At 43.5% G+C, this 16,037-nt stretch overlaps 1 protein-coding gene across 4 annotated transcripts in view; it reads left to right on the top strand.

Annotated features, from left to right (window-relative positions):
• TMEFF1 (transmembrane protein with EGF like and two follistatin like domains 1) overlaps positions 1–16,037 on the top strand; it is a 102,821-nt gene that overhangs the window by 77,749 nt on the left and 9,035 nt on the right. For all 4 annotated transcript variants that reach the window (XM_061588808.1, XM_061588817.1, XM_061588790.1 and 1 more), the window contains 2 exons: positions 8,374–8,522; positions 10,166–10,231. In XM_061588808.1, the coding sequence (XP_061444792.1) occupies positions 8,374–8,522; positions 10,166–10,231 (215 nt within the window). The remainder of the gene's footprint in view (positions 1–8,373; positions 8,523–10,165; positions 10,232–16,037) is intronic.

Raw genomic sequence — 16,037 nt, 5'->3', positions numbered from 1 at the left:
GGCCTGGGTCACAGACACAACTATCTAAGATATGTCTTTCAGTTTTTCTGTGCTTTGCGGCTTAAGCACTAAGTCATCTGTGTTTTCATCTGTATTACCTCATTCACATATACAAATCATCACTAGGTGTTGCACTTATCAGGTGATGAACATGCACGAGTTGTGCTCATTCTCAGATGAGACTTAATGGGAGAAGTTATACAAAAAGTCTTACAACACATTTCTGTCTCTGTTGACGGTATGGCACTAACATAATCTTTGCGGCCATCCTGCTTGTTTTATTCTGTTCCTCTTCCCAGTGCCTTCTATGTTCAGGGTATTCAAGCTGCAAATCCTCTGAGGGCAGAAATGGATTTTGATGTACGTTGGAGCAATATCAGCCCAGACACTGATAGTTTAGGCCAGAGACATTCAACTGGCAGCTTGCTGGCTGGATATGACCCCAGAACAGTTATGTGGCCTGTGCTGACCCTACCAAAATACTTTTCAGGTTACGTAAGAAATCAAGATTTTCAGGTTATATAAGAAACCTTAATGCTGCATCTTCCTCTTCAGTTGTGTATATAATATATAAATATATACATTAATGTAATGCTTCTCACTCAAGCATTCTGAAATTGTATACATGGAGGGTGCAAAGCTATGCGTGCTGGCTCCTCCCTGACCTTTGCACTTGGAACATGAAAGCCTAAAAGGGGATTGTAAGCACATTTGGCTGAATGTGCTTATAATCCTCCCCATGATTGGAGACTTCACAAGTGCATAGAACACTGTAACCATGCCCAGATAAACACAGTTACAGTCCCTCTTCAGACCTTCCCGCTCAACCTGCGAAGGTTGATGGTGGAGGGAAGGGACCAGTGTGTGTGGGGCCCCCTCTGTGGTTATGATTTCAGAATAGCTGAACAGAGCTGCTGTATGCTGTATAAGTGTGAAGTTTCACTGCTAGATGATGCTATCTTTACTGTGAAGCTGATGAATTCCAGGGCCCAGCCTGTTTTCTGGAAAATGGAATAGACCTTGCTGTGTCTGTACATAACTACTGAGTAGGCCTGAATAATTATGGTGGCTCAGCAGGGTCTGAATAAACCCTGGTTTTGGTGTCTCTCTGAGATGGTGAAAAAGGTGTCAAGTATTTGCCAGGAGACAATATACACCTGTGTTCAGCTTTCTTGGGGGGTGGAGGAGGATGTCATAAGTTGCAAGGCTGCTCTAGAGATACTCTTGACTCCTGCATCAGGATGCTGGATACATAAACTCTCTCTTTTGCAGCTCTTTGTTGCCAATGAGATAAAACACTCTGCTGAAAAGCCTACCAGTACAGTACTTTAATTGAATGCGATAGGAAATAATCCAGATTGCACAGTCCTGTTTTTCAGAACAGCATAATCAAACGAGTGTGACATGGTTTTCAAAAGCATGAATAAATGTTTTATAATTGCAGTTTTCCCCAAACAATAATTTATTTATTTAAAACACAACACCAATTTTGTCTTGATATATAGGAACAGAACTGTTTTATCTTCTTCATATGGGTTTCCAGCAAAGACAAAATCTGACATGTTCCATAAAGAATAATTTGGGAGTTGAGACAGAAAATCCAAATTCCTTCCTCCCCCCATGATGGAAAAAATACAACAAAAATTTAAATAATTGACACCTTGTTCTCACTTTCACTCCTCTCATGGACGGGTTCCTGGTGCTCATCTGCTGTGCCCACTGGCCTGTGTGTGCTGTTTAACGCCAGATCGGTACACAATAAGACCACTGTCATCCATGATTTGATCATAGATGAAGGTGCCGATTTGGTGTGCATTAGCGAGACTTGGATGGGTGAGCTGGGAGGAGTTGATCTGACCCAGCTTTGCCCATCTGTATACTCTGTGCAATGCCACCACAGGCTGCAGGGATGTGGGGGGGGGAAGTTGCTGTGGTCTACATAACTTTCATCTCTGTCACCAGGAAACCACTCTGTCTTGGAACTGGCTGTGAGGGCCTGCACCTGGTGTCAGGCCAAGGAGACAGTGAAGTAGGGTTGCTGCTGGTATACCATCCACCCTGCTGCCCATTTCGGCTGTGGTATTGGAGGAGCCCAGAACGATAGTCCCAGGTGATTTCAGTGTCCATGCTGAGGCTGCCTCTAGTGTTCTGGCTCGGGACTTCATGGCCTCCATGATGACCATGGGGCTGTCTCAAGTTGTCACCGGCCCAACACATAGGGCAGGGCACACCCTCGACTTGGTTTTTGATCCAGATGGAGGAAGGGGTAGTCTGGAGATGGGGGGTGGATGTCACCCTATTGTCATGGTCAGACCACTTTCTTGGTGAAGTTTAGACTTATGACTCTGATCCTTCCCTGCAGGGGACAGATTAAGATGGTCCATCCCTGGAGACTAATGGAATCCAATGGAATCCTGAATGCCCTGTGGGAGTTCCCAGTAGATAGAGCAGGTGACCCTGTTGAAGCCCTTGTCATGCTGTGGAACAGCGAGGCGCGTTGGGCTCTTGATATGGTTGCCCTTGAGCACCATCTCCGGCATTGTGGAGCCCAGTTTGCACCTTGGTACACCAGTGAGCTAAGGGCAATGAAACAGACTGGACGACAGCTAGAGCGCAAGTGGTGAAAGACGCATTGTGAGGCTGATCAGGCATGAGTAAAACATAATTGTTCTGTGTGGCGGTGAGGACGGTGCAAAAGGCCCACTTCTCTACCTCTATCTCATTGCATCCATAGGCGTCCAGTGGAGCTTTTCCATATTGTCAGGGGTCTGTTGACATCAACTCCAGGAAATGAAGTTTTAGACTCTTTGGAGGCCTACTGTGAATTGTTTGCAAGACACTTTGAGGGTAAAGTTGCTCACCTCTGTAGCAATCTTGATGCCCCATCCACGTCTACTGTAGTCCCCAGTGAGGTATCCAGTGCAGCATCTGCTGCAACTTCTTGGGATCAGTTTCATTTGATGTGGCCTAATGATGTGGACAAGGTGCTTGCGATGATACAGCCAGCAACATGTTCTCTTGACTTTTGCCCTTCATGACTTATTAAAGCTTGCCAAAGAGGGTTGACTGAGTGGATCCAGGGTATGGTCTACACATCATTGCAAGAGGGGGTGGTTTGAGCCTGAAAGAGGAGCTGATCTGACCGCTCCTGAAAAAGCCCACCCTGGACCCATTGGGCCTCAGAGGAAGGCAATAGTAAACCCTCTTGAATACCGCTTACCCTGAAACCCCTATTCATAGGGTCATCATAAGTCAGGATCGACTTGAAGGCAATCCATAGAGGACCCATTGGTTTGTGACAGCTACCCCATGGTCGCAAATACCCTCTTTTTGAGGAAGGTGATTAAGAGAGCTGTGGCACAGCAATTGCAAGTACTCTTGGATGAAATAGGTTATCTTGACCCATTCCAGTCTGGGTTCAGACCTGGTTATGGGACTGAATTGGCCTTGGTCTCTCTGATGGATGACCTTTATTGGGAGAAGGACAGGGGTAGCGCGACCCTGTTATTTTTGCTTGACCTCTCAGTGTCTTTTGATACCATTGACCATGGTATCCTTCTGGGCCAACTTGGTGAGATGGGTATCAGAGACACTGTTTTACAGTGGTTCTGATCCTATTTCCAGGGTCGTTTTCAGAGAATAGTGATTGTATTTTTACCCCCCAGCAATTATGCTCTGGGATGCCACAGGGTACCATCTTGTCCCCTATGTTGTTTAACATGTATATGAAGCCCTTGGGAGCTGTCATCAGGAGGTTTGGGGCAAGGTGTCAGCAGTAAGCTGATGATACCCAGCTCTATTTTTCTGTAACTTCTGAATCGGGAGAGGCTGTGCAAGCCTTGGACAGGTACCTGGACTTGGTGGTGGGCTGGATGAGGGCCAATGAACTGAGTCTGAATCCTAGCAAGATGGAGGTGCTGTGTGTTGGTGGTTCCTGGGTTCAGATAATTGCCTGCTTTAGATTGGGTTGTACTCCCTCTGAAAGAGCAGGTCCACAGTTTGGAGGTGCTCCTGAATCCTAGCAAGATGGATGTGCTGTGGGTTGGTGGTTCTCGAGTTCGGATAATTGGTCAGTTGACTGCTTTGGATGCAGTCGTACTTCCTCTGAAAGAGCAGGTCTGTAGTCTTGGGGTGCTCCTGGATCCATTTTTGTCACTAGAGGCCCAGGTGGCCTTAGTGGCTAAGAGTGCCTTTTACCAGCTTCAGCTGATAAGACAGCTGCGGCCATTTCTGGACTGGAATAGCCTGACCACTGTTGTCCACGCACTAGTAACCTTCAGGCTGGATTACTGTAATGCGGTCTATGTGGGCCTGCCCTTGATGATCCAGAAGCTGCAGCTGGTGTGGCAGCAAGGCTGCTCACTGGGGCAGGGTACTGCCAACATTTCACCCTGCTGCTGAAAGAATTGCACTGGCTACCTATTAGCTACCGGGCTAAATTCAAGGTGCTGGTTTTGGTTGACAAAGTCTTATACAGTTTGGGATTAGGATACCTGAAAGACAGTCTTATCCCTTATACGCCCAGTCAATCATTGCACTCTGCAGGTGAGGGCCTCCTGCAGAGACACCATGTTATCATTGCATCAGCAGAGTGCCGTCCCAGGAGGTTGTTCCAGGTGGTCCAAAGCCTGGTCGGTCCAGTTGCTCAGGAACCCTTGGAACAGTCTAAGGCCTCCTGTGACAAATTGGCAAAGCACTTTGCTGATAAAATCGAACACCTGAGGAGCTCGATTCCGTGCGCTGTGGATACAGTGAGTGAGCTAGAGTTGGCTAGTTGCAAACTGGTCAAATGGGATCGATTTCGGCCTCTTCCTTCTGAGGATGTGGACAAGGTGCTCTCATCTGTAAGGCCTACCACTTGTCTAAATGACCCTTGCCCATCGTGGCTCCTTATGAGCTGCAAAGAGAGATTGGGTGAGGGGATCAAGGCAATGGTTAATGCATCCTTGCAAGAGGGTGTTATGCCACTAGCCCTCAAGGAGGCTATTATTAAACCCATCTTAAAGAAGTTCTCCTTGGATCCCCAGATCTTAAACAACTTTCGCCCAATTTCGAACTTACCATTCTTGGGCAAGGTCATTGAGCGAGTGGTGGCAAATCAGTTGCAGGCACACTTGGATGAAACGGATTATCTAGATCCATACCAATCAGGTTTCAGTGCTGGACATGGAACTGAAACAGCCTTGGTCGCTCTGGTTGATGATATGAGGAGGGCATTGGATAGGGGAGAATTCACCTTCCTTGTCCTCCTGGATCTCTCAGCGGCTTTTGATACCGTAGACCACGGTATCCTTTTAGATTGCCTGGAGAGTTTGGGATTGGGAGGCACGGTTTTACGGTGGTTCCATTCCTTTCTCTCTGATAGGCGCCAACAGGTAACATTGGGTGATGAGGTTTCAGACCCTTGGCCTCTCAATTGTGGTGTGCCACAGGGTTCTATCCTCTCTCCCATGCTGTTTAACATCTATGTAAAGCCGCTGGGAGCGATCATCAGGAGATTTGGGCTGCAGTGTCACCAATATGCGGATGACACTCAGCTCTATCTCTCATTTAAATCTTCACCGGAGAGGGCTGTGGAGACCATGTCCAAGTGCCTGGAATCCGTGAGTGGATGGATGAGCAGGAACAGGTTGAAGTTGAAACCTGATAAGACCGAGGTACTTCTTGTTGGAGATAAGGGAAGGTTAGGAGATGTTGACCTGGTGTTTGGTGGGGTGAAGTTGCCCCTACAGGACCAGGTCCGCAGCCTCGGGGTTGTTCTTGATTCCAGGCTGTCCATGGAGGCTCAGATTTCGGCCGTGAGCCGGGCAGCTTGGTATCAATTACACCTTATACGTAGGCTGCAACCCTACCTCCCTGTTCAACAGCTCCCGCTCGTGGTACATGCCCTGGTCACCTCTCGATTGGACTACTGTAATGCGCTCTACGTGGGGTTACCCTTGAAAACGACCCGGAAATTACAACTTATACAGAATGCAGCGGCGCGCTTACTTACCAACAGCCGCCGCCGGGACCACATTACGCCAGTATTATTTGATCTTCACTGGCTGCTGATTGTTTTCCGGGCCCGATTCAAGGTGTTGGTATTAACCTTTAAAACCCTGTACGGTTTCGGCCCAGTTTACCTGAAAGAGCGCCTCCACCGCCACCAATTATGCCGCCCAACTAGATCAGCCACACAAGGCTTTCTCTCAATCCCGCCAACCAAAACAGCTAGGTTGGTGGGTACTAGGGAGAGAGCCTTTTCTGTGGTGGCCCCCACTCTCTGGAACTCCCTCCCATGTGATCTTCGACATGCCCCTTCCCTAGATGTATTCCGCAAGGCCCTGAAGACGTGGCTATTCCAACAGGGCTTTGAGGTCCTTGGGATGGGTAAATCTCCATGATTTTGTCATCTATCGTATGCTGCTAAAATAATTGTTTTATATATGTATTGATGACTGTCCAGTATTTATTTTATCTACTGTTATTAATGTGACTGCATTTGATATTATTGTATTTTATTTCATTTTAATGTACGTCGCCTAGAGTGGCTAATTGCCAGATAGGCGACACACAAATTAATAATAATAATAACAATAATAATAATAATAATAATAATAATAATAATAAATTATTATTATTATTATTATCAGGAGGTCCACACAGCATAGGAAGCTAACCTTTAGTGTAGTGGCACCTACCGTTTGGAATTCCTTCCCTTTAAATATTAGACAGGCTCTGTTATCTTTTCGGTGCCTACTGAAGACCTTCCTCTTTCAACAAGCCTTTTTAGTAGAGACCTTGTCCCTGCATCTGTTTTTAAAGCTTTTCCCCCAAAAAAGATGTTTTTAAAGGTATTTTGTTTTAATATGTTTTTAAGGATCTTTTGTTGTAATGTATTTTAAAGTCTGTTTTTATGATGTCTTAGAGTGTTTTTAGTGCTTTTGTTTGCCGCCGTGGACTGCTAATGGGAGGAAGGGTGGGATATAAATCTAATAAATAAATAAATTTCTGCTCTTTAATGGAACTCTACATTTGCTAGGCTTCTGAACCCTGCCTAGTGATAGTGCCACCCTGACAAGAAAAAGACAACGTGTTACATTCTTTTATTTTTCTAGCTGCATTTGTCTAAATTTAATTATGAGTTAAATCCAGACTAGGGATGGGATCCGTTGGCCAGTGCCGATTCAAAAGCATTTGGATGACCTAACAGGCTGGTATCGAGTTCATTCTTTGTCCACAAGCTGGTGCTTTTACTGATTTGGTTTTTTCCCTCAGAAAAAATATTGATATTAATATTGATATTTTGAAAGGAAATATCAATAAATTAAAGGAAATATTGATAACTTGAGGGAAATATCAATAAAATATTGATATTATTTTAGACTTTGATTTAGTTTAAAAAATCTATTTCCAAAAATAGCCATGGAAAATCCCTACATAAAAATCCAATTCACAATGATAGCAAATAAGCGAATAAATGGAAAATTTGGTACCAGATCTGAATTGGTGGAATTCTGGCACATCCCTAATTCAGACACACTTACTTACTGTTGAAAACAATGGGACTAAAGTTACTCATGGCTAACTTTTCATATTGATTTCAGTGGTACCAAAATGCGGGTAACTTAGCTTGGATTCTACCACCCTTCGTTCAAGAAGCTCAGAGTGGATTAGATACGGTTTCCTCATGATCTTTCATCCAGGCACTGCTAAAGGCCAGGTGCCCTTCGCTTCAGAAGTTGAATCTTATCATTTATCTCCAGGCCATTCATTGGGCCAGTGATTTCATTTTTCAAACATTAAGACAATTGCAATGATCCAGTAGAAGCAATTTGTGTGCAATGAGAGGTTTCTCTGTGTAGTCCCACCTATTTGGAATCAGTCCATTTTGCCTCTGAATACCAGATGCTGGGAATGAGTATGCATGCAGGGTGAGGGGTATTTATTTCATGCTCTGCTTATGAGGTTCCTGAGACATTTGACTGGCTGCTGTTGGAAATGGAATGCTGGAATAAATTGAACTATCAAACCAAATAACCCACATCTGGGGTGTACAGCAGAGCACCTGCATCACTTGAGTGTAGTATTCATCACCACAGTGATTGGCAAGTTGTCTTTAAAAGCACAGATCACCAGGTGGACTAATTTCAGTGCAGAAAAGTGGTCATCTGTAGCAGGAGAGATGCCTGGCTGCAGATGTGAGAGTGGCACTGAGTATTATGTGCTGTGATCTCTGTTAGACTCTCTAATAATTAAGTACACATTTGTGTTAATGAGGGGGTATGATTTCCTTTCATACATGTCATGCAAATATAAGACTGTCATTTATATAAAGCGCAGAGTGCTCAATTGAATGGTCCTGATCTAAGTGCACATTTGTGTGAACAGGTGTGTATGCAACATAGACTGCAGTGGCTACAGTTTTAATCCTGTTTGTGCATCTGATGGAAGTTCCTATAACAACCCATGCTTTGTTCGAGAAGCATCTTGCCTGAGACAAGAACAGATTGATATCAGACACCTTGGACATTGCTCAGGTAACTTTATTTTCGGCAGGGAATTATATTGCTTGACTAGTAGACTGAGAAAGGGCAAATTGCGCAATTGCTTTTTCATGTCAGAGTTAGGAACACCTAATCCTGAGATTTTGCAGAAGCACAGAAAAGATGCTGAATGGAGAGTTAAGTTGACAAAAAGTGCCAGCTTTCATCAAGCATGTTTCAAGCCTTTGTAGTTACAAGAAAGTGTATGGCAATGTTAGAGAGAATATAAGAAACAGAGGAGTTGCTCTGTAAGATTTCCAGAGATCAGCGTGTGCATGTGTGTGCCTCAATGACCTGTATAACTTTTTGTCTCACCCAATGCAGAATAAATTACAAATGGAGAATATAGTCTGCAAAACAAGAGAAATCATGAAAATCTGCTAAATGTGCATGATTTATAGTTTACAAAACTCAGTGTGTTTTGGCATAGAATTGTGATATCCCCCCCCCCCATTTTAAGTGCACGATGCACACAAACCTGTAAATAGCTGAGGCTGAATGTTTTCCCCCACTTCATAAAATCACTCATTAGTCTGCTTTCAATCAGATTTTGAGCAATAAATGCAATTTGCTGTGCTCAGCCCATGATTTTCCATGCAGACTGGCTTCTGTTGCGGGGACATCACATTTTTACATATTGGGTATTGTCTGTGATGTCACTGATGATGAAACACATACCATTGTGTGAACTTTATTTTTTAGCAAAAAGAAGTCTTTACTGGTTCTGTGTTCCACTGCTGCGCAGTTTGAGTATGGGACCGTTCATCCAGCAAAAGCTGCAACAATCAATAAGGCTCCTCCTCTTCCCTTCATGCTGCCACACTGTTTGTTAGTGGTTCAGGGCTTGGAAGAATATCAAAAGACCCTGTGTTGTTTCACAGTAAAACTGCACTTACTATCAAAATAGCTTAGGAGTCTTGGAAAAGTATAGGGGTGTGTTCTCACAGTCTAGGGTCCTGCAGGCTATCTGAAACAGCTGCATTGTTCCCTCTTTATGAAAGGGAGACAGGTGCTAGGCTTACAAGGAGAGATTTCAGATGGTACAGATAAATACAAATAGTTAATTCCAAGGGTTACATTGCAGATAAAGGCAATGCAGTTTTCCAGGTTAGTGGCAGCAGCTTATATCCTGCCTTTGGAGAGTGTACATAATCTGACCATGTGTTTTTTCCTGCACCTCAGAGATTTGTAGGAACAATGCTGTGTCACTGGGAGTACTAAGGTACCATGAAATAAAGGGAAAGAGTGTATATATTCTCCTGACATTGCACTTCATACTCTGAGCGCTGGCTCAGTTTGGCTAAATAATGACTGAACATGGAATATGATATATCATGAGTGCCTTTGATTCATCACACTTGGCTCCCCGTATTGAGGGGAAATGGGACAGTACCAAATGTATGGGGCATTTGGGGGCCAAGTTTATGGAGCATTTTGCTGCTCAGCTTCTCCTCTCAACATTCCATAGAGTGAAACTACATCCGTGAAGAAAGGAAGAGCAGTCCTGGACAATACAGTTTTTAAAAGCCATATAATGTGACACAATCTACATGCTATTCAACTGTTTCTTCAGATATCAATAGTACAAGAAATCAGTAAATAGCTTTGGTTTTTTTTTAATGCTTTTCCTCAAATAGACTCCGATGACACAAGCTTATTGGGGAAAAAGGATGATGGAATGCAGTATCGGCCAGATGTGAAAGGTATGGCTCTAACACTGGGCTGCCCCTCTCTCTGTAGTGTTGGCAAATATGCTAGACTGTATGGGTTGTAGAGGCAGCTGTTGTTCCTACAGGACAGCAGTTCTAGCAGATCATAAGTAAGGCATGTACATTATTGTTCTTTAAGTACAGAGAGAAGCATTTCCTTCCCTCCAGAAAATATTTATTGGAAAGTATTTGAAATACTTCAATAATTGAGTTAAACTTGTTAAAATAATTTGCTGTCTCCAATCTATTTCAAAGTGATGCATTTTTGCTCGAACAAATACCATTTTACAAGCACCTCTGATGGCCTTGGCAGTTTTGCAATGTGCATGATAAGACGTTTTGGATAATAAAGTCATTTTTATTTATTCAAGGAAATTTAGCATATAAATAGTCTTAAATGAACTGATGTTGGGTTCCTTTTGCTTTCCCCCCCTTCAAGTCCAAGAATAGAGTTATGATGTTGTTCTTTCGTGCCTAGGCTCTTACGTGTTTCTTATATTAATGCTAAACACACTCCCGATATTAAATAGGGAAAAGGAAGTGTTCATGTATTGTTCTGAAGAATGACTTATTCCTACAATATAGATTTCCTGTGTTCTGTACTCCAGATTTAAATGTGACTTTTAAATCTGGCAGAAACTAGGAAAAGAAACCATTTCTACCAAAAACCAATTTCCTCCTCCTGACACTTTTTCTCTCCCCCTTTATTGTTTATTGGAGAAATTTGTGCTAAAAGAAAAAAATAGAGAGAAAAGCCTTTGGGGTTTTTGAAATTCTCCTTGGGATAGAGAATGAAGGGGCATTTTTATGTGGACACATCCAAGGATCATTCCCATCTCTGATTAATTATTACTCCTTGACTTGCCTCACTTGTATCAAAACAAGCAAGGGGCAGCTTATCTGTATTAAGCAATCTTGACTATGCATCCTAGGATACTTGGGATGAGTGTCAGTTGTGATTCCTCTGGTTATGGAGAAAATGAGAACCACTCTGCACGCAGACAAATAGTGGGTTGGGGGAGGGAAGATACGGGCCAATTAGATGGCCTCCTTTGCACCTTTGGAATTGTATTTTAAGATGTTTTTAAAGCTTTTTTAAAATGATGTTTTTAGGATGTTTTGTTTAATATGTTTTTAAAGATGTTTTAATATGTTTTTAAATCTTTTGTTTTTAAGATGTTTTAGAGAGCTTTTAGTGTTTTTTATTTGCTGCCCTGGGCTCCTTCTGGGAAGAAGGGTGGGGTACAAATTTAATAAATCAATCAGTCGGCTGGTTAAGAATATTTTGGAGTGTAATATGTCAGCAGGGAAATCACATTTGTGACCTACAAAATTCCTTGTTTGTAGAAAACATATGTGGCATGGAGATTATGACAGTGATATTTATTTATTTATTTAATGGATTTATATTCTGCTCTGGTTCAAAAAATTTAGAATTCAGAGCGGAGAACAGTAAGGCATAGTCCAATACAAAATACTGAATACTAAATAACGCAATTAAAAAATATGAAAGTATATCTACAGTGATGACGACAACAACGATGATAATAATAGCAGCTGCTTTTTTTGTGATGAAACTCACCAGCACTCATAGCACTTTTATCAAGATATTAGTACCACCTCATTTTTTTTACCAAAAATGCACTACTACTACTGCTACTTCTTCTTCTTCTTCGTTTATGGCACCATCAGTTTCATGTCGCTTTACATACAAATACAGAGACAGAATACAGTCCCAAGAACTCTATATCACATAAAATAACTGCATGTTTTTCATTTCCTGGTTTGAATAATCCTGGTGCTCTTACACAATATTATTGTCAGAGCCTGTTTTAGGGAGTTGCCACCTCTTTATTTCCAGTACATTCTTTGCCTTTGCAGTAGCCATTCCACACAGTTCCCTCCTACTGGAAAAGATATTTAGAGCAGCACAGATAAGATACAATATTAACACATCAATATAAACAAATGCAACTAACATGTGGAGACCATAATAACTCCTAGCAGATTGAAAATGCAGAAATACAGTAGAGACAACCAGCCGCACCCATCAAATATACAGGTATGCTCACTTCTGCTGCTATCTCCCCAACTTAAGCCCACACTAAATTGTTGGGCAAAATTACACACTCCTCCCCACCCCTGGAGCTCCCTTCTCTCACCTTGGACCACCCACAATCTCTCCTGCCCCCCCCCCAGGTAAGTGACAAGGGTAACAGTAGAAGCTAGCAATTGGGATTATGGCCTCTTCCACTGCACCTCCATATATTTAAGACAGGAGACCCTAACAGATGAAACCAGAAAAAAAGTGATTGCAGCACCTTTCTGGTTCTGCAGATCCTAGCTCCATTTGCATCTTGGCCACCTTGCTTTGCATCTCCGGAACTGAAAGGCCTTCCTGTGGAACGATGTGTTCAGCATTCAGATCCAGTACAAGCAGTCCCTTCAGGCACAGAAACAGTCTAAAACTTCAGTGGTTTAGCTACTTTGTAGAACCTGTCAGCCTCTCTTTTATCTAGAAGTTAGAACTCCAAGGTCTATTTCAGAGCCTTGGAGCATCAGTAATTCCTAGGAACTAACTGAATGGAGTTTTGCTGGTTTCCCTTCCCATCTGTCACTGTTAACTCCTCCCTGCTCTTTCAGCTTGAGATTGAAACCCTGGAACCTGCAATGCCTTTGTTTGGGGTTGGGTGGTGGTGAAGAAAGTGTAGGTTCATGTTGTAGATGTACTCTGTTATGTAAGAAGAAGGAAAAATATATATTTCTTGATAAAACCAAAAATTCAAACTAGGCTGAAAATGGTTTTGCCTACCATGTAATTATCATCTGTTGAGAGATATCATGGAGAAAGTCAGCAGGAAAGAGAAAGGGCAACAAAGAATGTAAACTCTTCATCACCCAGAACACAGCAGTAATAACTATGAGATCCAATTGTGGTTTCTGTTTCCAAGGTTTTTGTGTATTTCACTAAACTTTAAGGGGGTCATGGTCACTATGCAACTTAGTAGTTTAGAAAACCTTTTTCTGTCCTGCCTATCTCACACAAATTCTCCCTCCCTTTCATTGGTGGAGCTTGATAATGATTGGAGCAGGGATAGCCAAAATGGTGCTCTCCAGATGTTGGACTTCAACTTCCATAAGCCCCAGCCAGTATGGCCAATGGTCAAGTATGATGGGAGATGTAGTCCAATAACATTGGGGGGGGGCTCCATGTTGGCTACCTCTGGACTACAGTAACAGTCTATTTTCGGGGTTTTGCTAACCATGTTTAGCTTCAAACCACAGTTTGCTACCATGGTTAGAAGGTTTGCAAATTGGGTTGATCTAACAATGTTTTGTTCGCAGCTGTAACACTAATTATGTTTACGATCCCAAAATGAGAGATTGGGGGAAATTCTCTACAAGTGGGGAAAAGGGAGGGAGTGGCTGTGCAGTGCTCTTGATCTCTTAATCCTGGTTCTTTTGGCTTACGGTGTAGACAAGATGCAGGAAATGGAGCCAGCTTTTGGTCAGGATATGTGTGCCTTTCACAGGGTGTTTCTACATCTTCGATGTGCCATCCAGCAGAGTTATTTTGGGTGATCCAAAGACTAACTACATCAGAAGTGGTGGATGGCCCTTTGGAGCACTTGGTAGCATGCTGTGACCAGTCTGCATGGCTCTTTGAGAATAAAGTCACTCAGCTTCATAGTGCCTTAGAAGCAGCAGTTTTTGCAAGTTCAGTCGAGGTGTCCAATGCAGCACCTTCCCATATTTTATGGAATTAATTTCAGTTTATGTGCCCTGATGATGTGGACAGGACTCTTGCAATGATTCAGCCAACTTCTTTCTCTCTCTTAACCCTGTCCATCTCAGCTGGTGGTGGTGGTGGAAGTGGGGTTGGCTGTGTGGGTCCAGGTTGTGGTGAACATATCTGTGTGACAGAGTTGTGCCTGCTGCCCTTAAACAACCATGTGGTTCACAATATTTACTCCTGAGTCACAAATCAGCAAGGTGGGGCAAGGTGGTGGAGAGTGGTAATAGAAGAGTTGCAGGTGTTCAGAGAAAATATAGACTATCTGGATCAATTTCATTCTGGGTTCAGGCATGGTTTGGGGACTGAATCAGCCCTGGTCATCCTGACGGATGACCTGTTTTGAGAGTGGAACTGGGGAATGCCTGTCCTCCGCCTTGTTGATCTTTCAGCAGCTTTTAATAGCATTGACCATGGCATTCTCCTGGACTGTCTCTGTGGGATGTGTATTGGGGTCACTGTTTTATGGTTCCATTCCTACCTCCAGAGCCATATCAGAGAATAGCATTGGGGGATTGTGTCTTTGTACTATGGTGTGCTGCAAGATGGAATCCTGTCGCCAATGCTGTCTAACATCTACAGTGCCTTGCAAAAGTACTCAGACCCCTGACCAATGCTCTCATATTACTGAATTACAAATGGTACATTGTAATTTTGTTCTGTATGATATTTTATTTTGAAACACAAACTCAAAATCAATTATTGAAAGGTAACATTGATTTTAGTAGGAAAATGTTTATAAGAAACATAAAAAACTGAAACATGTTGTTTGCATAAGTATTCAATCCTGTGCTGTGGAAGCTCCCAGTTTACACAGATGAAATTGCCCTATCGAGGATACAGTTACCTTACCATTGGCCTCCACCCGTGAACCATTAAAGTTGCTGTCGCATTGTCAGGATAAAAACACCACTGTTGAAGGATCATTGATCAGGCTGTGGATCTGAAGGAAAATGAAGACCAAAGAGCATTCTGCAGAAGTGAGAGATAATGTAATACAAATGCATAGATTAGGAAAAGGGTACAAACTAATATCCAATTGTTTGGATATCCCAGTGAGCAGTTGGATCAATAGGAAGTGGAAGCTGCATCACACCGCCCAAGCACTGCCAAGAAAAGGCCGTCCCTCAAAACCCAGCAGTCAAACAAGAAGGAGAGTTGTGAGAGAAACCACAGAGAGGCCAACAATCACTTTGAAGGAGCTACAGAGTTCAGTGGCTGGGAGTGGAGTAATGGTGCACCAGTCAACCATATCAAGAGTTCTACATAACACTGGTCTGTATGGGAGAGTAGCAAGAAAGAACCATCTGAAAGCATGTCTGGAGTTTGCCAGAAAGCATGAGAGTGCCCCAGCTGCAGTGTGGGAAAAGGATTTGTGGTCAGATGAGACCAAAATAGGGCTTTTTGGCCAAAACGCAACGTGAGCCATGCTAGCAGGGTGGACTGGCAAGCAGGAGGCCGCAAGGAAGACTTGAACTGGGACATTCCAGTCGGGGAAGGACCCAGTGAGGGGATGGACATCAGAGCAGTCCCTGGTCTGGATGATGGCGGGTCCCCTCCAGCAGTCCCAGGCACCCCCTTGGAGAGACCACCGGACTGGCCACTCACTCCTCCACCTGATGCAGCGTCTCTCCCTTCACCAGAACCACGGCCAGACAGCTGTTCCCCCATAGAGAGGGAGAGGATGGGACAGAAACAAGGCCCCGCCTTCACCCCGGTCCAGGAGGTGAGTGCAGCGGGAGATTCAATAAACCCAGGTCAGGAGGAGTCTGCGCTTATGCACATGTCTCCAGCCATGACTCGGGGTACACACAAGCAGGGAGCCCACCCAGCCCTACTTAAGCTGGGTGAGGGGGAAGGGTTAGTTGCTGAGTCAACATCCTAATGCTGCCAAGTTATACCTAGTTAGCTAGAGAGGGATGCTGAGTTCTGAGTAAGTCGTAGTGTAGTTCATGAAGTGCACTGAACTGAAACTTTCTCTTAAACTACAGCTGTGCCTTGAGTCTG

This window comes from Rhineura floridana, chromosome 1, assembly GCF_030035675.1.
Source record: "Rhineura floridana isolate rRhiFlo1 chromosome 1, rRhiFlo1.hap2, whole genome shotgun sequence".
NCBI lineage: Eukaryota > Metazoa > Chordata > Lepidosauria > Squamata > Rhineuridae > Rhineura > Rhineura floridana.
The sequence above is the reverse complement of the archived record's forward strand: the minus strand, read 5'-3'. Positions and strand labels throughout refer to the sequence as shown.